Raw genomic sequence first — 24886 nt, forward strand, 5'->3', positions numbered from 1 at the left:
AGCCTGGGCCTGGGAATTCGCATTTCTGGTGCTGATGTTGCTGGTCCAGGAACCAAAACCTTGAGACTCGGGTCTAATCTGATAACGTCTGCAGTGCAAAGTGTGGGGCACGGAAGCGATCCCACCTTCTGTCTCAGATGACAGCATGGCAAATTCCGTGAATGCTCGCCTGGTTCTCTGCACCTGCACCATCTGACTTAATCTCCTTAAGAACCCAATGAGGGAATCATGGCTATTTTAATCCCCATTTTGTAGATGGGGAAACTGAGGCTCAGAGGGATTGTGACTCAGGATCACACAGCTCATAAACAGAGAAGCCAAGTTAAACTCAGGTCTTCCAGCGTGACTGTGTCCGTGATGTGGACTGTGATGCTCACTGGCAAGTGGAGGCTGACATCCACATGCCCAGCTGCGCGCCCGCAGGGCCACATCAGCCCTGGGGGAGCCTTTACCTGCATTAAGGTGCTGTGTAGGCTAGCAGTGGTGGTGTCCACATGCACACCCTCTCCTCCTTTCACTGCAGCCCCTAGGGTCTCTAAACTGGTGGAAAGGCAGAGCCAGTGGGAGAGACAGGAAGTGCCAAGAGAGGGCCCCAGAAAGACATTATTTGAAGCATAATCAAGCCTGCACATGTGGGCATGTGGAAAAGGCTTACAAAACAGCTGTTCCTGCAGGAGGTTTGGGGGCAGGTGTCAGCGGGGTGGAGCAAGGGAATTTGGCTGCAGGCAGAGCCACAGATTGTCAGTGATGAGAGCTATGTCTCCTGCCCGCCCCTGGCATGCGTGTGGCCTGGAAGGTGCCCACTGGGTGGGGCAATCAGCCTGGATCCCAGGGCGCCTGGCTCTGTCTCTTGCTCTCCCTCCCACTGCCTTTCTGCAATTAGATTGCACTGTGTAATAGCTGCCAAGCCGCTTTGTTGGATCTGATGAGTTTATTAATTTCTTGGGGGCTAATGGGAGGGTGGGTGGGAGAATCATTTCCTGACTAGAGCCTGGGGACTAATTAGTCTCCTTGCCATGTCTCCAGAGGTGGGAGGTGGGTGGGGGACATTGCTCAGGCTGTTGGATCTGGCTCTGGGTAAATCATTTCTATCCTCGGCTTTTGTGGGAATCTGTCTTGTGGTTTGGGTCAGCCAGGGAGTCTGGGGCTGAGTCAGGCAGTTAGTGAGGATTGGGTCCCCCGAGAACAACAGGGTGGGAAATTTGGGGGGAAGGAGGTCTGGCTGGGCCTGTCAGTGTGAAGTGCGTGTTTAGGGGGGCAGGACTCTAAGAAGTTCAGTCCTGTCCCAAATATCCAGATGCTAACATCTGACCCAATTGTTCTTTACATCCTCTGTCCAAAACTGGCCCTTCCCATCCTTGGAGACCATCAGGAGCCAGTTCTAGCCGCTTCAGAGACAGGGAAATAGCCTCATTTCACCTGGCTTTGTGGATGTAAAAATTCATGAGTAAAGAGCTGTGTGCGGGATTCTTGCTGGGAGGCTGAGGTCCCTTGCAGCCTTTCTCTGGTTGGCCAGGCCTGCTTATGTGGAGGGCATGGCCATCCGCCCTTCAAGGGATAGCAGCAGAGATGGGAAAGATCTTGGATTCAGGAGTCAGACAGCTCTGGGTTCCAGCCCGTGTACCACCTTGAGCAAGCCGTTAAACCTCTGAGCCTCAGTTTCCTCATGAGTAATATAAAAACGCCATCACTGCTCCCCAGGGTTGGTGGGAGAATTCAGAGATGATGGAACACATCTCGCACACCAGGTGTCCCATGACTCTTGTTGCCCTTCCAGTTCCCCTAGCAGCTCGCCCCTCATGCTCCCCACCCCTCTCCCCTGCAGAGAGAGGGGAGGAGGGGAAGCTCAGGAAATACCTTGACCTGGCTAGTCCCTCTGAGAGACAGTAGGCACTCCCAGAGCCCGAGGGGGCTCCCCTGCCTCCTGCCCACGCCTCACCCACAGCAGCAGTCAGCCGATATGAGATGATGGCTTCCCCTGCCTCCGGGTACCGGCCCCTCATGCTGAGGTGTGAGCATGAGTAGGTCAGCCCCACGCAGGCTGGTGGGGCAGACAGACAAGTAAACACAACGTGCAGCAGGACACTGGAGAGCCAGGCAGGATGGCCACAGAGGCTTCCTTAAGAAGACTCAACCAGGGCTCAGGGCACAGGGGTTAGAGCTCCAGGCGTCTCAGCTGATGGGAGGTGGCCTCAGACAAGCTGAGTGAGCTCTTTTATCTTGGTGTCTGTCCCTTTGTCTGTCACATGGGGCTTCCCAGGTGGCTATGCAGGAGACACTGCTTGTAAATGAAAATGAACAGGAGTGTGTACATCACTCTTCTGCTGTCCCAGAAGTGGAGAAAGCTGCCCAGCCCCCTCCGGGTGGCGTGCTCGCTGAGGCTCAGAGAGGAGGTTTTGATTATCTCCCTGCTGGCAGATGAAAGGCTCACTTTCAGAGACGATCAAGCTCTTTCCTGGAGCTGGAGGGGTCCAGCTTGGCCCCCTCCTCCTCAAACTCTGGACCATGACGTCGGGGAGATGGTTACTGCTCCCCAGGACTCTCAACCCTCTGGCCCTGGGGTGGGGGGGTGGGGGCCAGAGGTGAGACATGGCTCCACTGTGGTTGGACCTTCCACAAAAAGAGCCCAGAGCCCAGCCCTGGTGGGAAGAGCCACGTGGCACCCAGGGAACTTGTGCGGGTTTTCCAGGGAAGCTGCTGCTGCTGCCCGGAGGTGCCTGGCAGAGGCGGGTGTGTGCATTTCATTGAGTTTCCAGCCAGCTGTCAGCCATCTCTCCTGGCTGCCCACCTCCAACACTCAGCACCAGAAAGATTTGCCAGGGGCTCCAGCTAACAGAAATATATTGGTATTGCACACACGTATGTGTAGTTATAAAAAGGGTTCCACTGGGAAAACAAACCATCTAAAAACCCGATGATGTTGAGTTTCTATTTAGATGACTTTCTAGAATGGGGAACTGAGTAAGTTGTGGATTTTTTTCCCCCTAGAAGATAAGATGATAGAACAGAGAAAGGAAAAGAGCATTTATTCTTGAGTCTCAGCTTAACTACATCCTCACAATGAAGTTTCTGTTATTCCCATTTTACAGATGAGGAAACATGTTCAGAGAGGTTCAGTAACCCTTCCGGGGTTATGCAGTCGAGATCCATGTGCCTGGGTCTAGCTGAATAATGTAACATCAAACTGGCACATCTGTGATGTCAGTTGGCTCTGAGAAGGAGGCAGGGCAAACATTGCCACTGCCCTTTACAGCAGGGGAAGCTGAGACTTGGAAAGATTCAAGTAACTGGCCTAAGTTCTCGTAGCCAGCAAGGGGACCCACCAGGACTAGGACCTGAGGCTTCCTTCCCGCTCTGGTTCATCCACGCACTGAATCATTCGGCAAACTTTCGTCAAGGAGTCTCGTGTATGCCGTTCTCTCTCATAGCCGTTCTGACTCTTACAGAGATGGTGAGGGTGACTGACGGCGGACTGGAGCAGAAGGGCTGCGCGGCTCAGTCCTGCCTCAAGATGGCGCAGGTGCACGTGCTCCCATCCCCTCCACGGGAGAGCACGTCCCCGGACTGCAGCCCGTTCCTGTTTTCTTCTTCCATTTCCCTCTTCCTCTTCTCTTAAGTCTTCCCGTCCCCTCAGGTCTCCCCACCCTTCCCTGACTGCCCCCCCACCCTACGTCACAAGAACCCTGCCCAAGCCCAACCGGTCTGCTCCACACACCACATCATCTCTCCTTCTCTGGTTTCCATGCGGCCCAGCCGGATTCAGGGGACTGGCCTCTCGGCTGCCCCAAGCCTGGAGGGCCGCAGGACCTCAGCAGCCCAGCTCCCCAGCCGCCTCCTTCCTCCACCCCTTCCCAGACTCTCTCCTTGGTCTCCTCAGATTGGCCAGTGGCACGTGGCGGACGGCCTCAGCATGGACAGCCACCTCTACGCCTCCAACATCTCTGACAGTCTCTTCAACACCACCCTGGTCGTCACCACCATCCTGGTAAGCAGGGTCCCCCCCAGGGCCTCCCAGCTGCCGCTCCCCAGGGTTCCCCCTCCATCCCTCAGTGCTCACAGCCTCCCAGTGAACAGAAGGTGGAGCGCTAATCACGGCCCCGAGGCCAATTTATGACAGTGTAATTAAACTCAAGTTGCTATTTCATATGGAAATATCTGATGAGTTCCAAAGAGCTGGGGAAGAGGGGTGGGGTGGAGAAACCCCACAGCTGGTGGATGCCTCTTCCCGGGGCAGCTGTTTGTGGCCAAGGGACGGGGACCTTATGACTCAGGTGGGAGAAGTCCATCGGGGTGGCCCTGGCTCTTCACAACAGCCTACTTTGCTGGTACCTTCATGTACAAATTCCTCCCTCTGCCCCCACCCCCGCCGGTGGACACCTGAATTTCAGTGGGTTTTCATGGCCAGATGATCAAAAGAAAGTTCTCGATCTCTATAGCAAGGGACCGTCTGCCTTTTTTATCTGATTCAATTCTCTTTGACAATTAGCAAGCCCTTCCGCCTGTGTGCCAGGCACTGGGGCTTCCTTCCTGCTCATCCCTGGAGTCACCAAGATGAGGAAGACTCAGTCTCTGTCCTCGAAGAGGCTGTAACTTAGCAGGTGGCACGAGTCAAGTACATTCACGGCCAAGGTCTTCTTCCTCCCCACACCTGAAGACCTCATATTTTAAAAGATTTGTCAATTAAACCAACTACATCTATTAAGCAATAATCTATATTTGCTGTAATTTGCTAAGTAATAGTTTGTCCCCCTCCTCCAACTTCCTTTTAACAGATCAAAAACATATTTGCCTGCCTGGCCCAGCATCTTATCAGCAGGAGATGACCAGAGTGGCCACGCTGATAGAATTCCAGCCCCAAACAGAGATTTGACTTTTCAGTTGGCCGGCTCAGCCTTATCATCGCTAACTGTGCAAGTCTAGAAATGTGACTGTTTCTTTCAGGCTTTCCAGATAATAAATAGAGGTCAGGGACCACCATCACTACCCCCATGAACCCCCAGGGCCCAGGAGCCTGGGACCAGAATTACTGACCTACTGTAAGCTGAGAGGCACGAAAGCCAGGAAGGAGGCGCACGCCTAGCCCAGTGGGCGTTAAAGGAAAGAATGGTCCCGTCCCATCCAGGAGGTCAGCAAAGCCTTCAGAGAAGAGGGACGCGGAGGATGGGCCACCAAAGACAGGGAGATATGGGGAGGCAGAGGTGAATGAGGGAGAGCGTCGTCAGGCACTCAGGAAGTGCCGAGGAGCGCTGGTTTCTGGGAAATGGGCGTTGGTAAAGAGGGGAAAGACGTGAAGCCAGGAGAGTGGCTTGGGTCCAGAGTGCACAGGAACTTGAATGCCAGGCTCGTCTATTTTCCCTTCATTTGCTTGGTATGAGACAGGGGGTCCCTGAATATGTTCTATCACTCCTTCAGTGGATATTGTGGGGTAGGGACCCTATTGTGTGCTGCGCACTGTTTTAAGGGTTCCGGAATAGGCAGATCTGGGGAAGGCAAGGGGGAGTGCCGGCCCCACTGAGAAGGGAAGATCTGAGCAGATGACAGCCAAGTGGCTGTCTGTGAAGGAACATTCCAGGCAGAGGGAGGAGTCTGAGCCAAGGATGGGGAGGGCAGCCCCACTCCCAGGGTGTTCGTCACTCCCCATCTCTGCTCCAGCCTTCTCTCATCTGAACCAGTGTGAGCATGTCAGCAAGATTCGAAGGGGCTGGTGACGCCATACCAGCTGAGATCTGGGAGATCCTGGCTGAGCTGGGGCCATGGTGAGCTGCAGTCCTGGCCGAGGGGGCAGCACACAGCGTGACGGCTGGGCCCTTCCTCCCACTGTCCTCTCTGGCACCGAAGGCCATTCTGAGTCTGTCCCCTCCTGTCCATCCTTAAGCTCCTGGCCTAACTCGGGCCCAACCACCTCTTTACCGGAGCTGCGGCGTGGCCTCCTCAAAGGCCTCAAGGCCTCAAAGGGCCCCTCAAGGCTTCTCACTTGCTTGGTCTTACCTCCCTATCCCCCTCTTCTGGCAGTGCTGTCCTTCTGAAAGCAGAATGTCCTGTCATTTCCTTACCTACAGCCCTTCGGTGCTGCCCAGGGCCCACCCGCCCTGAACTTGGAAGATAAACCCCTGATCATCAGGCCCGGCCCGCTGTACCTGCTTCCTCTCTGTGCATACTGGACGGCCCAGCACCTCCTCACCGTCTCATGCTGTTCCCTGCCTCTGTAAATGCTGTTCCCTCTGCACAGAATACCCTCTCCCCTAATTCCTGTTTCCAACTGGAAATACTTCTGCACCCTTCAGAGCTCTGCTCAGATGTCACCTGTTCCGTGAAGTCTTCCCTAGTTGCCTCCTGCCCTCTCTCTGTCTCTAGCATTTCGTACACTCCTCTGTTGTGACATTTCTCGTATGAGAGGTTGTCATTTATAGCTCTACCTCCCCTTCCAGAGTGAGGGCTCCTGAAAGATCAGGGTGCCTAACACAAAGTAAGAGCTTGATTATTAGAATTTGAACGAAGGAATTCCTCATAAGCCAGCAAGAGTTTGAGAGAGGGAGATGGGGACGTTGCTGGGGTGTACTTCCTGCCCTTCTGGGTCTGGAATTGGACCAGGCTCTGTGCTTTGACATCGACCCACAGTGATACTGAGACCACAGGGTTGTGTTCCTAGACTGGGAAATGTGTGTGTTCCTAGACTCTGACCCTATGTGTTATGCGTGCATGCACACATGTGCTCAAGAGGGTGGGGAAGGACACTTTTGTGTCTATGTGACGTTTAATAACACGGCAAGCACAGTTCAGACAAGAACCTTCTCTCGTGCGTGTGTCTAAGATGGCTGGTACACGTCAGTAATTCTTACCAGGAATGATTACCTCAATTTAATCCTTGGTGACCATTTGTGGGATATATCCTTGGGAAATGGTAATCCTATCTGATTTATCCCTTAAAACTCAGCACACATCCCTGTTGTTTCTGCTCCCGTCAGGGTACAGTTGGGACTTGGGAAGGATTTATTGGTGAATACCAGCAAATACACAGAATTAGCCCCCACACTTTCCAAGATGCCAGTGAGCCCCAACCTTTCCCACACGCTCCTCCCTCCAACACTGGCCTTGGGTTTATTTACTCTAAATAAGTCGGTGAATTTTAAATTAACCTGAGTAGAGAGTGCCTGGGGAGAAGAATTTTGTGACACTCCTTGGGATGATTAAAGATACCCTGGGACGTGGCCTTCCAGCCCAGACATGGAAACCCCTAGCCCAGCCCGGTCCGAGAGGCCAATTCAGCACTTTTCACTCATACAATCCATAAGTGCTGAATGCAGGAGCCAGGCGGGGGCACCAGAGAAAGGGAGGAGTGGGTCCCGGGCCCCATGTATGTTCTACCTGGGAGCAGGCACAAGAGGAGGATGGAGGATGAGTGTTTGAGGCCCTGGAGTGAGTGCAGGAGGAGTTCTGAGAAATGGGTCAGCATTAGAGGAGGCAGTGGGACCCCGAGGACAGAGATGAGTTAGGTTAGGCAGAAGAAGGGCAGAGAGAAGCCCTTGAGTGGAAGACAGTGTGTAAGGAGAGCAGGAAGCCTGGTCCCATCCCACTGACATGACAGTGCACTTGATCGTGAACCAGAACCACGTCACCTTCAACTCAGACCCCCCTCTCCCTGGCGCCGAACCTCCGACCTTCCCCTCTTCCACTTCATCACTCCCACAAGACCGCTGTCCCTCTTCCTCCCTTTGTGACCTCTGGTCTGCTGGCTCTCCACCTTCGCCCACCCACAAGCCCCCTCCAGCCTGTGCTCAGCAAACCAGCATTTCAGCACTTCCTCTCTTAGCTTCTAGAATTGATGCCACCATGATGCTCAGCCGTCTCACCTCCTGCCGGTCCCCAAGTCAGCTGTCTTGCAGTCCCTGCTCCCAGCTGTCCATCTGCATTCAGCCTCCTAACTCAGCCGGACAGTCCCTGTGCTCACCTCTGCTCGCTCCCCTCCCACCCCTGAGCAAACCTTCCCACACACCAAGCCTTCCCTCCTGCCTGCCCCCAACACAACTTGGAGGGCTGGCTGTCATGGTTCCCCCACCTCTGGCCTCCTTACCTCCTCTCTATGTCCACATCCATGCTCTCCACCGTAAATTTGCCCTAGGCCCCCTTCCCAGCCTCACACTCACCTGGACCCTGCCTCTCCTGGGACCTGGCTGCGCCGACTAGCACTTCCCCTTTGTCCTTCTCTCATCTCTCCCTTTCAAGGGATTCCTCCCTCCCTGTCCTCTATCTACACATATAGTCTGGTCCCTCCCATCCTAAGACACCACCATCACCACCTTACCTGTTCCCTGCTCCCCTTGAGCTGCCCTTCAGTTTAGGGAATCATCCATCTAGGGATGGTGGACCCTGGGGGTCCTCCAGCCTTGTTCTTTGCAGATGGGGAGCTGAAGTTTGGAGATAGACGTGACCAGTAGCAGTGGGATGGAGCAGCGACCTGCTTCCTTTGTCTAACTTCTCAAAAATCCACACTCACTTGTGCACCTCTCGTTCACTGCCAGTCCCTGCAGGGCTTCCCCCCCACCCGCCGCCCCCACCCCGAATCTGCCTTCGAAGGTCTCCGGTGACCTGTGACCCAGTCACGGGTTCCCAGCCCTTCTTCTCCCTGTGTGGGAAGCCTGCATCCCCCTGCAGGACACCCCTTCCTCCTTGACCACGTTTTCCTGATTTTCAGCTTTTCTGGCAGCTTCTGCTTTGTCTTCATCTCCCCGCTCTCGAAGACTGGTCTCATCCCTCTGCTGTGCTTCCTTAGTCCTTCCCCCTCGGGGGCCTCCCATATCCTGCAGCTTCTGCCCCCACCTCCATACAGAGGCCGCCCGATCTCTGCCCCAGCCTTGCCCTCGCTCCGCGTTTTCAACATTCAGTCGGATGTTCCCTCCCGGATTGCCCACCAGCCCCTCAAATTCAACATGTTCCAAAACCTCTCCCTTTCCAAGCCATCCATGGCCATGATGACACCATCTTCAGTCGTCCGCTCAGGCTCCGAGGGTCTGGTACCCTGCCTCCTGTGCCCACACCCAGCCTGGCATCAAGCCTGACCCTCTCCGGCTCTCTGCAGTCCACCTGAGCCAGACCGCGGCCCAGGACTCCGCATGTCATACAAGGAGAGGGTCTGTCCTCACTCCCAGACCTTGTCTACCTTGCCGCTTAATGGTCTTCACTCACACCCTTAGGTCTTTAAAACCTTCAGTGCCCCCTCCTGTGTAGGTATCATGTACGGTTACATCGTCCTGGCATCCAAGGCCCACGCAGACCTGAAGTCATCTTTCTATGTGTGTCCTCGCACCCCTCCACACAACCCAGACTCCCACTCAAGGGCGATCCATTAGCCACTGGACGGGCCATGTTCCTTCTCACTGAGGACTCTGCCCTTGACCCTGCCTGTGATGCCCTCCATTCACATGACTTCCACCTGTCAGTGCTCTGTCATCCTCCGGAACCCAGCTTGGGTCCCACCTCCCCCATGGAACCTTCCCTGGACACTTCACTGGAGACCCAGCCCTCCTCCCAACACTCACGGCTGGACTTGTTCTGCTTTGCGATGCATTGTTCAGTCCCTGTGAGAACCTAGCCTGCTCTGTTGTCAGCATCCTTGTATCTCACAATGCCCAGCAATAGGTCTGTGTGGAATGAACAAAAGGAAGAGAAAAATAAAGAATGAATAAAATGAGGAGTGGGGTCAAATGATGACCTTAAACAAGTTAGAGGGGCTGTAACTGGACCTGCTGTGTGGTGGGACCATTGTGGGTTTCTGGTAAGACAAGGGGAGGGGAGCTAATTGCCACCTACGAAGTAGCCCATTCTCCAGGCCACTTCCCTCCCTGTGTCCCCGGCCCCCTCATCATGCGTGGCTGAGACACCAGGGCTAAGATGAGAATGACAGCTGCCCAGTTTTGCTGCAGGAAAACCCGTATTTAATGCTGAAGGGGAACCACCAGGAGATGGAAGGCAATGACCGCTACGAGGGCTTCTGTGTGGACATGCTCAAGGAGCTGGCAGAGATCCTCCGGTTCAACTACAAGATCCGCCTGGTTGGGGACGGTGTGTACGGCGTGCCCGAGGCCAACGGCACCTGGACGGGAATGGTCGGGGAGCTGATCGCTCGGGTAAGGAAAGCGCAGGTGATTTGGATTTGGGGATGGGCTGGGGAGGGAGACGGAGGGACATAGGGCTGTGCTGTATGCTCATGAACCTGCCGTGTATTCGGTTAAACGTTCACGCATTTTCCATTTATTTGTTTATTCGTTGCACAAATCTCTCTGGAGCTGGCACTGAGCCAGGCACTGGAGGTATATATTGGTGAATACGACCAGCATGACCCCTGCCCTGTGGCTCTCCCAGTCCCGTCCGGCGCTTGTAACGGGTAATGGAGGCTTGGACCAATGTACACAGCTTAGAGAGTCTGGCTTCCATTCTTGGCACCTCTGTAATCCAGGTGCTTTTGGTTTGTTCCAATTTTGTTGGTCATCAGAACCCCTGGCAGAGCTTGGACAGGCTCTGGGAGAGTAGAACGCGCCCATGTCGGTTGACTTTGACCCTTGAGAGGTGCCGTCAAGGTGACATGGTTAAATCACGGGGGAAGAGAGATCAGCTGTCAGAGGTGTTGGTCACAGTCACAGTGATTTTGTTACTTCTTGTGTTATATTCTGCTACTGTTAATGTGCTTTTCCAGACCCGGGGCCAAGGTGCACTTTGACAGGCTGTAGATTTTCAGGGTGAGTGTGGAGCCTGGATTAAAATGCAGGTGAGCATCTTAGAATGTCAATCACTGTCAGGTTAGAGCGAGGCTGCAGAAAGTTCTTCCCGCGGGGGGTGGGGGAGCTCTTGTTTTCTTGGTACACACTACCAACGTCTGTAAAAATTAATTAAATTGTTGCTAATTCACTGCCCATGTTTCCACAACCAAGTTTTTCTGGTCGGGACAGATGATGGGTGCCCAGTGCAGAGAGCACAGACCTAGGTTCTTAGTGCGACCTTTAACCAATCGGTCCCTCCAGTGTGCTTTCCAAGTGCAGAAGGAGCCCCTGCAGCCTTCCGGCCAGTGCCAACCTGCAGGCTGCTTTATACACTGTCTCTAGTCCTCTTGGTACCTTTCAGCAAGTTGTGATCCGCATTTTACAAATGCACCGCCTGGACTCGGCGAGCTTGAATGCCTTGTCTGAAGCCGTCCGTTTAGCGTGAGACCGGGCTGGGATTTGAGCCCGATGTGTCTGACTCCAGAGCCCACGTGCTTCCCACCGCAGCTGGGGTCACAGGACACCAAGAAAGGTCCACATGATTCCAGACCCTTCTTCTCTCCTTAGTTTTATCCTCCCTCCCTTGCACGCTTTTTTCTTTCCTCCCCTCTTCTCTCCCTTTCCTTTTTCTATCGAATTAATATGATCTTAACCCTTTATATGTACCAAACTTGGGATAAAAGATACATTTTAAAAATCCTTGTCTTCAAGGGTAAAAATGTTAGTCGGGCTCTTAAATAAGCAATCCTTAGCAACGCATCGTGAAACGTTCCTTATAGACAAGAGCATGGAAAAAGTGCTTAAGAGCTGAGGTGAGAAGGTGGTTAAGAGTTTGCCTGACAGCATTTGCAGCGACCCAGCGGGGTCAAAAGCAGACTTGCTCAGCCAGACTGTGAGCTGCCCGGTTCCTAGAGTCCAGGATGAGCTGGTTCGGGGTGAGACCTTCCTCACAGGGAGAGGCTTGCAGACAATCAAAGAAGCCCCAGGAGGCCCTGGGAGCCCCTCACAGAGGCAGGGCTTGGGAAGGGGGAAGGCTGCTACTGTCTTTGATACTTGAGCCCCACTCCTGACAAAGCCCGCGCTCCAGAAAAGGGCGCACTGCTTTTCTGTAAGTCCCAGCCCCCCTCCTAAAGCAGCCTTCTTGTCTGGATTCCCCAGCAGAGATGCAGCCCGGTGGTTAAAGCCCAGCGAGTGGAAATGCCAGGCCTTTTCTTCCCCCTCTTAGCAAGGTACTCAGTCACCTTGAGCCCATTTCTTCAGCCCCTTGGGCTGCCTGGAGACTGGTAGGGTGACTTCAGGGCTGTTGGAGTCAGTGCACAGCCATTCCCTCATCAGCCCCCTAATGAGCTGTGGCATAGACTGGCAGGAAGAGGAGAGGAATCTGGGACTCGAGGACATGCAGCTACATACAGATTGACTCGGGCGATCAGACTGGGATCTTGAAACTCCCACCCCAGATCAGCCTTCAAACCCAAACCCTGCTGCATTGATCTCATCAAGACTTGGCTGCCAAGTATTAATTAATTAATTAATTAACCCATTCATTCAGTACATTTCTATTAAACGCTTTCCACTATTCTAGACAATGGAGATGCAGTGAGGGACAGAACAAACATGCTCACTACCCTCAGGAATCTTACTAATGAGAGACAGGTATAGTGAATGACCACAGTAGTATGTTATTAAGGCACTGTCTTAAGTACGAGGTGGTGGTGGGGGAGCTATGAGAGGGCACCTGGAGGGGAGGGGTCCAGACTTGAGAGGCAAGGGGGCAGGGGAGGGAAGGCTTCCCTTGGGAAATGATGTGTAAGCTGATATCTAAAGAATGAGAAGAGTGTTTCAGCCAGAAGGCCATCTGAATGCCATGGGAAGGGGGTGATCTTGGGCAGGAATGAGTGACCCTGGCCCTGCCCTGCCCCAGGCTCCACACTTTGATATGTCTGCCCAGATGCTCCCCTAGGATCACAACAGTCCTAAGGCCTGACCCCTCCTGTGTGCCCCCTTCCCCAAGCTGCATGGGAATAGTTCAGAGGTTGTAACAACAGAGCCTTGGGGCTGCTCAATGTCCAACTGGAAGAGACCTCGGAGGTCACCGCAGCTAAATCTGTCACTTATACAGATTAGGAAATGCAGGCTCAGGGAGGTTAAGTAACCTGCCAGAGATCACACAGCTGGTAAGTTTTGAGCCGGCATTTAAGCCCTGGTCTGTCTGACTTCAGCACTTATGGTCTGAGAGCACGCATGTTGATATTAGACCTCAGCTGAAGTTTCAGTTCATCCACTTACTAGCTGTGTGTTCTTGGGCAAGTTATTTGATCCTTTCCACCCCATTCCCTAAGCCTTCAGGGTTTATCTAGAAAGAATTTTTGTAAGGATTTAAAATAATACACCTGCATGCATACATATACAGAGTGTTTGACATACAGGAGGTCTGAGAGTTGCCTTGGACCAGGGCTCCCTAAAAGACAGAGCCCAAGGCAAAAGCTTTCATGCTAACTCAGGGAGTGCAATTCCAAGGCAGGGGAAGAGGTGGAAAGGGGTGTATGGCAGGCAAGGAGGAGGAGCACGGATGAGGGGGAGTCTCACTGTGCTGGATGTTGCTTTGCACCAAGTGCAGCTGGCCGTTCAGCCTTCAGAGAGGCCTGGGAAATCACTGCCTCAGCAAACAGCCCGCAGCAGGAAGGAAGAAAATTGATCTGCTGAGTCCCCTCTCTCATTGGCTGAAATTCATTTCGTAGGTGTCCCCCGCCCCATGCTTCTGGGATGTGCATCAGAACCCTCTGGCCACCTTCTGAAAAGTCAGATCCCAAGGCTAGAGTGATGGCACTCTCATGCAAGCCGCACGGGGCGTGCTGGTCCAGTGAGTGGTTGTGAGCTGGTGACCCATCTCCCTGCCTGCAGCCTGGCCTGAGGTGGGTGAGCCAGCGCACACCTGGTCACCAGGAAGTCCCACCTCTTCTTGCATCTCAGTAGCCTGAGGAAGCCTCGGGGCTGGAGGCTAGAGGAACAGAGAGCAAGGAGTGAGATGAAGCCACATGAAGGATCAGGAAGAGGCAGACCCAGCGGGCCAGGCCAGCCGAGAGGGTACACATTCAAAGGCTGTCTTTAAAGATGGCAGTTTTTCTTTTATACAGAGGTAGACAATCTTTAAAATATATATTGGTTTTAAAAAGCGAAAAATGACTTGTAATTCTACCATCCAGTAATGCCTCTGGTGAACGTTTTGTTAACATGCCTTCTGATTCCTTAATGAATATACACTTGACACAAGTTCCTTTTGAAAAATGGGGTCATAGTATATATGCTGTCTTATAAGCTACTGAAACTATTTAATAGTTAAGTCATCAGGACTCAGGGACCAAATGGGCTTGGACCATGAGGGAGGGAGACAAGAGTAGGATGATGTCCAGGTCTCTGACGTGGACATCTGGGCGACCAGTGGTGCCAGTCATTGAGGTGGAAAATTCAGGAGAAAAACAGATCTGGGAGGAGAGAGGGGAGGTGATTTCAGCTTTGGAAATGGTAACTTTGAAAAGCCTTTTGGACATGCAGGTAGAGAGGGCGACCAGAGGGTTGGGCAGAGCGGGCTCAGCAGGTTATAGGTACTGGAGTGGACGGTGAACTGCGGACGGTCACTGAAGCCGTGAGTAGGAAAAGAGTCCCTCGGGAGAAAACCACATGTTCCAGAGGGAGGTGGGGCAGGAGAGCCTGTGAAGGATGCTAAGAGTAGGCAAAGAAGTTTCCCACCTCTGGAAAGGAAAGACAGAAGGACGTCCATTGGCAAGAGTGGTTTCAGTGGGTGTCTGGATTGAAATCAGATTGCAGTGGCTGAAGTGTCGTGGAAGACTCTTTAAAGAAGCTTGGCTCTTGTGGGAAAGCAAAAGGGTTGTAGCTAGAAGGGTGTGTGCTGCTGAGAGGCTGGCTGTTGTTGGAAGTGAAATCGCTCATGGAAGCGGCTGCTGGGAGTTGAGAACATCTCTTAGGATTAGGGAGAGGCAGGGACAGTCACGAGGCCGGAGCAACGTTTTGGTGGGAGTGACAGTAACAGGAGACAGAACAGAGGGTGGGAAATGGCACGTTCATGAAGGGCTTTGGAGCCCTGGCCAAGACTTCTTCCCGCAGCGGACAACTGGGAGCCACTGCAGCCAGGGGAGTGTCCGTCTGCCCGGGTGCTGTCCTGGTCACCGCTGCACTTGCGCGCCGATTTCACGTCTGAAGCTGCTTTCGCAGCGTTGGCAGCTCATCCTCCACAGCGCCTCCGTGGGGTCGATATCATCATTACCCCCATTTTATAGGAGAGCAACCCGAGGCTTAGAAGGTTGGTTCGCCCAGAGTCCCACAGCCAGCGAGTGGCAGAGGTGGGGTTAAACCTGGGCACCTGAGTCCCCATCCCCGACAGCACATGGCCTCTTCCTGCTCAATTACAGCTTCGCCTCCCTCCAGCCGCAGTTGGCAGAGGATTTGCTGGATGCCCGGAACTTGGTATCCAAGTCTGCCTCTGGCCCGTAAAGGGATCGCACTTCGTCTGTAAAGTGGGGCCTCTGGACAGACGGCCTCTCTGAGCCCTTCTACTCTCACCCAGCGCGTGAGGCATCCTTGTCGGCTAAGCCCTTAGGAGTGGTATCCGGGAAGGGGAGAAACTGCACTTCACATCCTTGGGGCCCAGCTTGGGAGAGAGTAAAGGAAGAGGAAGGAAGAGAGAGAGCCCCTCTCAAGCATCCAGGCTCGCAACCAAGTACCCTGTTGGCATTTACCACCAGGTTGGCAGAACGGCTCATTTGGGTTCAAAGAGAAAAGGGCTTTGGAGGGCTTAGATTCAAGGCTCATAAGCTTTGGACATCACATAGCTCTTACCAATGACATTTTGATGAATTAAGTATAAATGAAGCTGAAATGCCTCATTCCATTTCCCCTTCTGGGCCCCTGGGAGAGAGGATTATGGAGAGAATTTGCCAGAGACCTGGTGGGGTGGGCTGTCTGTGGCCTTGATCCACTGGGAAAGGTGTCCAGAGACATTTTGCTGAACTAAAAAAAAAAAAAAATACAACTCATCCCCTGGGATTCTTCTTCACCTTGAAGCCAGAGACTATTTTAACTGCAAATAAGTCACAGAATTCTCTTCTTCAAAATCGAGATACCGATCCAGGGGCTAAAAGAGTGTTTGACTCTCGCCACGTGACAGCCAGGCTCAGGGAGGGCTGCATCTTCCCCTTGAAGCCTGGTCTCTGCATTTACTCAAATAGGCAGGGGTGGGCTCCAATGATGATTCAGCGATTCATTCATTCACTCGTTCTTTCCTTCATCAAAGTGCCCACTCTCTGGCAGGCACTGCTTGGATGTGAGGAGTTGCTGGTAAGGAGTTCAGGTTCTACTCAAAGAGACAGGTGAGCCAAGAGTTCCTGTACAGGAACTATACGCACTATATTCATAGCATTGATTAAAATGAGGATAACGATAGTTGACATTTATTAAGTGTTTCCTGTGGACTAGGCACTGTTTTAAGCACTTGACTGTATTAACTCATTTAGTCCTCACAGTCACCAAATGTTGCAGGCGAGGAAACTGAGTCATAAAGCTGATAAGGAGCCAGTTCGAGGTCGCGTGGGTAGTGAGTGGCAGGGGTAGGTCTGCTGGAAGGACAGATAAGGTACGTCCAGGGATGAGCAGGGAAGGGCTCACCCAGGAAAGGACTGCCGAGCAGAGTATTGAGGATGGAGAAGCATCAGCTCAGCAGAAAAAAATATTCTTGGTGCAGCAAACACTGCGCTCACGCCAAGCAGCGTGAGTGGTCCCGTGTGGCTGGCGTCAGGTGTGGCAGGGAGGGGAGGAGAGAAGTTCTGTAGGTTGGGGCCAGTTGTGACCGGATTTATATGTTTGGAGATTTAAACTCTGATGGAGAGCTATGGAAGAGTGAAGTGGTCTGTTTGTTTTATTCCGAAAGGGGGGAGTGGCGTAATTGGCTTTGGTTCTGGAAGGTTAGTCCGGCGGGCGAGAGGTGGATGGATTGGCGGTGGGAAGATCAGATGCAGGCATCCTCATCAGATTGCGGGCAGTCCAGTGCCTCAGGTGGACGGGATGGGGCCTGAATTAAGGCATTAGGGGTGAGGATGCTCAGGAGAAAATGGTGACAATGTGGGGTCTCAGCGTTTAATTCTAGGGCCTACTGAGTAGGGGAGGTCCCCCTTCAGGTAGACTTTTAAGCATGAGTTCAGGTAGTCCTGCATCTCAGGAGAAGAGGGAGGGCTGTTTGGCTCTGGCAAAGGTGCTTCCTGGGGTGGCTTCTAGAAGGATGCACGTCAGGTAGCAGCCCCTGCATACGACCCCCCGAGACCTGGAAGGGGGGAAATCCATCTTGTCTGGTTCATTATTCACAGGCTCTTGTCCTTGAGAATAAAAGGACCAGAGACCTGGGCTGCATCTTGGACCACAACTGCCTTCGCTCTCCCTCTCATCAGACCCTCCCTTTACAAGACTCTGTCTCCTTTTGAGGTCTCAAAGGTTCTTTTCTGTCACTCGAGTCCTTTCACTCACCTGATAAAAAGCCAATAAAAGCAGTTTTGTGCTGCAGCCGCTCTTCCTTTCTTCGGAGATGACTGTGTTGGCTGCCGCCCATACAGCTGGGCTCCCGTGTCTGCCTCCGCGACTGCTTCCCTGTCTCCCTGTTCGGGGGCGAGGGGTGCCCTCCCCAGGAGACCGCGGTCAGTCCTCCAAGCCTCTCCCGCCATCAGCCTGAGCCCCAGCCAATGCCCTCCCTGGCTGTCACCAGCTTTCAGCGGGGGGGTCCACCATGGACCTACAGCGTCCGTGGCTTTGTAGAGAATTAGAATGGAGGTGTCCGCTGCCGCAGGCACCTCTTCCTTGTTCAAAGCTGAGCCCTCAGAAGTGGGCCGCGGTGGTAAGTCCTGACAAGGGCCATGCACCGTGGGGGAGCTCTGCACACGCTCTTTCATTTAACCTGTGCGTGGCCCCAGAGGCAGGGATTATTGTTCCATTTTACAGATGAAAATGGAGGCTCAGAGAGTCACCAATTAACCCAAGGTCAGACTCACAGCAAGTGACCAGAGTCCAAACTCAGACCCTATTCAGACCCCCATCTTGTGGTCTTCTCGCTGCCCCATGAGGGAGGGGCACATGAGAACTGGTGGCTTGGGCAGAGAGTGATTTGGGTACAGTCCTCCTGTCCTCTGTGTCTACTTGCCAAAAGAATGGAGAAGAAGGGATAGGCTGGCCCAGGAGAATGGCAGAAGGGAGGGTGCTCTAGGTGGCCAGTTCGAGAGGGACACATGGATGACACTTACATCCTCAGCCCCATGATCCCAGAGGTGGGGGCTGTAATACTTCCTTGTACAGGCTGGGAACACACAGCCCCAGAGAGGCCAGCACCCGGAAGGGCTGCGATTTGAAACCAGGTCCCTTTCCTTTGGCAGCTCTCCAGCTTGACGGGCAGGCAGACAGCAGAAGTGATTTTAACACGAGGTTGTATGGGATAAGTGCTACAAATGTTACAAAGACAAACTACATCGTATTCCAATAGTGGAGTAGGAGTGGGGGTGGCTGGGTTAGGGTCTTAGTGGCAGTGAGACTGGCAGCTCTGGGGGACGAGCACAAAGTCTTGTTCATCCTGACTTCCATGTGCACCTAATGCAGTGCCTGGGACCCAGCAAAGTGTTAACAGATAGTTCTTTTGAATGATACAGAGCAAGGCGCCTGGCGATAAGCGTTCCTTGGATAAACTTAGGGATGTTCTTCCTCAGCAGGCTTCTATCAACCCAGCTGTCAACCCAAGGCTTAGAAAACCAGGCCATCAATTGATTAATCAATCAGCAGATAGTAATTTAACACAGTGAGTCAGCCACTGTGCTAGAGGATTGGGGTAAAAGGACAGGTGAGATTTGCTTCTGTCTTTGAGGGCTTACAGACTAGGTGGCATGGAGGTGGGGGAGTGCAGACACGTAAAAGAGACGTTTGCTCCAGTGTGGGCATGAGACAGGTGAGTACGCTGCCAGGGGAGCCCCAAGCAGGGCAGGACCAAGGAATGACATTGTCCATCACCTGTGGGGATGCACAGCTTAAATCCTCATCTCCCAGGAAGCAGTGTCAAGCCTGTTCCCTCCCTGGGGCTCATAGAACGTGAAGCTCAGGGAAGGTCAGCCACAGATTCAGGAATACAGCAGGCATCTAAGAACCTGGTCCTTAGAACCACCCCCTGCCCCATGATGGCTCTTTTCCACTGAAGAAGTGGATGCAGATGGCAATCTCAGGGGCTTTGGGGTTCAGTTACCTACAGAGCCACCCCAGCAGCTCCAGACCGGGGAACTCCTCCAAACCCCACGGGTGTCTAGATGCAGCTGGGGACATTTGTCAGAAGGCTCACTCCTTGGGAATTATTTCTGCCTTCCCCACCGAGTGCCAGCTGGTAAGGGGAGTGAGGGTCTGCAGAAGAAATGAAAATGGATTAATTAAGTCTTCTAAAAGCTTTCTGAGAGATTGGCTTGCTGTGAAACAGAAGAGACAGGCAGTAGGGAATTGATTTGGGGCAGGGGTGGGGAAGGAAGCTCTGGAAAGTGTTATCTTAGTATCTCCTAAGAATACTCTGGTCCTGATTGCCCACCTCACTTGGCAGAGGTGAGGTGCCACCTACAGGCCCAGCCATGCCCCAGGCTGTAGCCTGAGGTCAGGAGGTGCTTTCAAGAGCTCCAGTTCAGCTCCCGGACACTCACCCTCTGTCTTGTTCCCCAAAGCATGTCCTCATTTACCATCCAGTAATTCAGCTGCTGATTATTCTCCAAAGCCTGTGTCTCTGATGTTACTAACCCTGGTTCTTGCACATCCCTCCTCTCTAGGAATAAGGATCCTACTCCTGAACCTGGGGCCAGGGCCCCACTGATCCTCCTTACGTACTTCCTATCCTCAGGCAACACTCCCTCCCCTACCTGCATTGATTCAACATGGGTTGTGGCTTCAGGTTGAATGAGACCCAGCTCTTGCCTTCACTGAGCTCACATTCTACACACATAGAGCCTCCAAGGATGGTTGTGCAGGTTGTGTATAGTACAAGGGGTGAGTAGGGCCTGAAACCCAGCCCTCTCGTGGCTCACCCAGCACGTGCTCTTGGTGTGGGGCTGTATCCACCTGTAAATTTTCTTCCTACAAAGACACCTTTAGTTTGCCAAATCATGTGCCCTGTAAGTCTGCTAGGAGTCTCAATTTTTATAATTTGTGCAATGGCCCTGATTTTACTAGGAATGAGGCCCAGTGTATAAAAATAATGAGACCACAGCATGTGATATATACAAAATGGAATCACATACAAAATTTTATGGGAAGAAAGAAAGAAAGAAAGAGAGAGAGAGAGAGAGAGAGAGAGAGAAAGAAAGAAAGAAAGAAAGAAAGAAAGAAAGAAAGAAAGAAAGAAAGAAAGAAAGGAAGAAAGAAAGAAAGAAAGAGAGAGAGAGAAAGAAAGAAAGAATTCAGCTCTAGGGAGCCAGGCAAGGCTTTAGAGCAGAGCTCAGGATAATAATAGCTATTGTTTATGGAGTACCTACCACCTGCCAGGCATTTCTGTCGCGTCATTTCCTCTCCAATAACCATCTTATCAGATAAATGTTATTATTCACAGTTTATAATGAAGAAGCTGAGGTTAACTCAAGCTTAACGGAGAGGCTAACTCAGGGTTACACAGCCAACAAGTGACTGATCTGGAATTCAAAGCCAAGCCCGACATGAAAATCCACAGTCGTTCTAACACACTGCGACACCTCTAAGGGAAGTAACAGTCAGGTTGGACCTTGATGGACAAGCAGGAATTTGACAAGCGCCACGGGGGAAATTGTTGCAGGCAGAGGGAGCCGTGTGATCAAAGATGCGGAGTTTGAAGTATACGACAGGTGTAAGGAACATGCATCCTGCACTCTGGCTGCATCGTAGGTTGAAGGGAGGTCAGTAGCTTGAGCTGAGGCTGAAAAGAAAGTCTGGGACAGATTGTGAAGATCACCATAAGGAGTTTGGACCATATTTTAAAGATAGAAGGGAGCTGCTGGAGTCTCGTTAAGCAGGGCAGTGATGTCTGGAAATAAATGCTAGAGCAGTGGTTCTCAAAGTGTGGCCCTTGAACCTCAGTATCACTAGTCAGAAACTCGAATACTGGGATCCCAACCAGACCCACTGAATCGGAAACTCTGGAGGGGGACCCAGCAACGTGCATTTTCACAGGCCCTCCTGGTGGTTGCGATGCGTGTCCACGTTTGAGAACCACGGATGCCGTTGGCATCCACTAAACTGGATAGATGGAGTAGGGAGGAACCAGAAGCCACGAGACCGGTGCAGAAACTATTGAGTAATTCCAATGAAGACTTGAGTGATGATAGCAGCAGTAAGATCCAAGTGGCAGTGACGGATAAAGCAGGCGTTTCAGAGGTAAAATGGATGGGGCTTGGTTATTGAAAGGAGAGAGAGCAGGGAGGGGGCGGGGACGCTCTGGCTGACTCCCGGTCTCAGCTTCAGATGACAGGTGCCTGGTAAAGTCATGAACTGAGAAACAGTGCCTGGAAAAAGAGTAGCTTTAGACGGCAGAGGTGAGGAGTAAATGATGGGTCTGGAGTGCCGGCAGGACTTTGGGGTGGAAAAGTACAGTAAATCGGAGAGGTGGGTGAGGAAGGACAGCGAGAGGGCAGAGCTAGGCTTGAGCTCTGTTTGGGGGTCGTCAGGATGCAGGTGGTAGCGAAATGGGGGGACTGAGTGAGCTTGCCCATCCTCACACCCCTTCCCCCCACACCATTAACCCCCAGGTGCAGACCCCTGCTCCCTGCGTGGGCTTGGACAAGCCACCCAGTGTTTCTGACCCACCCCACTCTGTCTTCATCCTCAAAATGGAGACAGTAGCACCCACCCCTGGGTTATTGGGAGAAATCAATGAACTAAAATGTCCTCCGTGTGTCTGGCATGGATTAACCTCCCCCTCACCCCCCACCGCTGTCAGTCACCCACCTCTCCACGGAAGGGTCTGCTTGCACGTTGTCTCCAGGCCTAAAGCTCAGTTCCATGGTCTCACCTCCATCCATCCCCAAGTCCCCAGACACACAGACATGGGCACGCCTGTCCACCTGCTCCCGCGAGACATACGCTTCCCGGACCAGGCCCTTCCCCTCCCAGGCTGGCCTGGGTTAACTCCTCCCTGCCACACCTGTCTGGAGACTACAAAAGCTTACACAAAACTGAATCAACATGAAACTGAAACACCACGTGTCTAGTCATGCTCTTGCAGAGTGTGGTCCAGCAGCCTTCCAAAGTTTATATGCGGAGGTGGTGGCCATGCTGTTCTGACCCGCCCCGCCCCCGGCCCTCTGCGGGAAGAGGGCACACAAGGATCAGGAACTCCCTCCAGAGGGAGGGTCTCTGGGCCATCTCTTGGGAGAGAAGTCACCTCTGTCAGGTGACAAAGTGGTGGCAGTGGTGGCAAGCACACGTGTTCCCTTGGGCTTAGAAAAGATAAAGATCCCTTGAGTTAGAAGTCTGGGTCTGTCCCTGAACCTGAAATTAGTGGTGAGTCTCCCTGGGCTTCCACGTGCTCACCTGCTAAGTGAGCAAAACCATGTCCCCCATTGCTCCGCCTTGCATCAGCCACGATTTCACCAAGGTCCCTAAGACCTGAAGGACTAATTAAGGGCTCCAAGGCCCTGCGTCTCCTGCCACCTGCCCCTCACCCCCTGGACTTCTCTTAGTTCCGTTCCAGCAGTGGCCTGTACATTTGCCCTTCCTTCTATCAAAAGCCCGTTTCCCCTAGTCTCTAATCTACTGTTTTTACTGTTTTATTATATAGCTCTAATCCAGGTGTCACCTCCTCCAGGAAGCATATCTCTGCCACCCTAAGGGACTCCCATCCTCTCTCTGAGTCACTCACTACCCCATCACCTTGTTGTATTGTCTTCAAAGAAACTACAGCCAGCTGAAGTCATCTTGCTTATTATGATTCTCTGTTCATTGTGTGTCTCCCTTCACTAGAATGTGAGTTCTCTGAGAACAGGAATTACATCTGTCGTTCATCTGTGTAGCTGGTAGCATTTGGAACAGGCTCCAGCATACACAGCACTCAGGAGTTATAGGATGGATGGATGGATGAACGGGTGGATGGATAGATGGATGGATGGATGGATGGAAGGGTGGATGGGTGGGATGCTGGGAAGGCATGTGTAAAAGAAGTAACCACTATAGCCCTTGATCCCAAAGACCTGAGACCCTGAACAGAACAGTCCAAAACTGAGACCCAGTTGCAGGTTTTCAGATGATCCTTTTGACTGGTAACAGGGAAAACACACTGGTGGCCCAGAAGTGCTGGTGCGTTCAGCAGGCTGGGGCAGCAGGAGATGACATTTTCCCTGAGGCTGCCCTCCCGGGGCCTCCCTACCGCCCGCATTGCTTCCTGTAAACCCCTGCCTCCCCTTCCTGGGCTCCCCCTTCCCCACCTCCCCACCACTAGGCCTCCAACTCACCCTGCTGTATGCTCAGCCCCACCACACTTCCCACGCCAATATTGTCTTGAGAAAGAAGAGCTGAAGCCACCTCACCCCTCTTTCCTCTCTGCATGGGGTGGGGATGTCCGGGGTGAGTTGTCTGGTTCTAAAATTGACCCCATCTCCTCTTTTGCTTCCTCTTCTTACAGTCCCCTCTCTCCACTCTTGTGGCTTTCATCAGTCCCCACCGCACACACACTTATCTTCCAACTGCTTTTGCAATAAGCCTTCCCCTCTTGTGCTCACCGGCTTCATACCCTCGAGTATGTGTGTAGGTGGGGAGGGGCGGCGGCAGCCTGAACACCGTGGCGCAGGCGCCCGAATCACCTGTCTGAACATCTGAGTTGCCTCAGCTGAGACTCCTGTGTGCTGTGCTCAACCGCTGGTGGCTCCCTAGGCTGACCTTTGGCCCATCCCTTGGCTGGAAATTGCTTTGAAGATAGTGATGGGCACCGTTTGCGACATGCTGGTGACCTGCCGGACACAGTGCTAGGCGTTGCTTAACAAGTATCTCATTTAATCTTAAAAGAACCTCACAAAGTAAAGTATTATTACCCCCACTTTACAGATGAGCAAAAAGGCTCTGAGGTTCACTGGTCTAAGCTCACATGGCTGAGAAGTGGCAGAATCAGACTCCAAAATCAAATGGGGCCACAGTGTGTCCTCTGCATTGCTGTGGGGAGCGCCCTGAACACACCCCTGCTTTGCTTACCTAGCAGCGCCTCCATCATCAGATCTTGCTGCCGCATACTCCCCCCTCCCCGCCCCCCCCCCCCTCGCCATAGGCAGGCAGTTCTCATCCCTGGCCTTCCTGCTTCAAAGCATCCGAATGTGACAGTCCCCTCTGTCCTTCGGCCAGCCCTCACTCATGGAAATGAATTTGCACCAGAAGGTCTTGTGGTTTCAACTTGCTTGTTGCCGTGGTTTGGCCTCGCCATCTCGGTTCCTGGCCAGGATCATTATATGCTTTGGGGGGCTTATTCACAGCCCATTTTTCTTGCCGTCCTATAGCTTGTCAGGAGCAACTGACATCCTGCCATTTGTCAGCGTGAGACCAGGGCTGGCTCAGTCATGCCAACGGCAGTGTTGGCAGCTCTGGAGACAGCCATCTGAGAGCCCGTTCTGCTCCAGCCTTTCCAGAACCTACAACATTCATTATTCTTTATCCTCTGCAGCCCTCAGATGGGCTCCCTTGCTTGGTGACAAACTTCTGCTCCAGCTGTGCCTACATTTGCAATTTAGGCAACTGAACAAAGGCCTCCATCTTTTAAAATGGCAGCATGTGGTCCATTCAGTGAATTTGGGCAGCTCAGAAAGACTGTCGGCTCTCGCTAAATGGATCCCTTATCCAAATCCAGGACACACCCTGAGCGGAGCTGCTGGGTCCTGGATGGCAGCAGACTGGGGGCCTGGCTGGCTGCCAGGGAGTGACAAACAGTGAAATACAGGCAGGAGATCAAAACAGAGGTTAAATGTGGTCAGTAAGGACAGCAAATGTGTAAGCTGGTGTTGGCCGGGCCAGGAGCGAAGGGGAGTCAGTAGCAGCAAATCAGGTAGAAGGGCTCAGCCTTCAGAAAATGCCACCAGGAAGGATGGTGCAGCCCAAAGCAGAGGCCGGGTCTC

At 52.8% G+C, this 24886-nt stretch overlaps 1 protein-coding gene across 1 annotated transcript in view; it reads left to right on the plus strand.

Annotated features, from left to right (window-relative positions):
- Positions 1–24886, plus strand: part of GRIK4 (glutamate ionotropic receptor kainate type subunit 4) — a 386960-nt gene that overhangs the window by 308214 nt on the left and 53860 nt on the right. The window contains exons 11-12 of the mRNA XM_064482153.1: positions 3878–3985; positions 9921–10124. Of these exons, the coding sequence (XP_064338223.1) occupies positions 3878–3985; positions 9921–10124 (312 nt within the window). The remainder of the gene's footprint in view (positions 1–3877; positions 3986–9920; positions 10125–24886) is intronic.

The sequence above is a fragment of the Camelus dromedarius genome, chromosome 34 (assembly GCF_036321535.1).
Source record: "Camelus dromedarius isolate mCamDro1 chromosome 34, mCamDro1.pat, whole genome shotgun sequence".
Lineage (NCBI taxonomy): Eukaryota > Metazoa > Chordata > Mammalia > Artiodactyla > Camelidae > Camelus > Camelus dromedarius.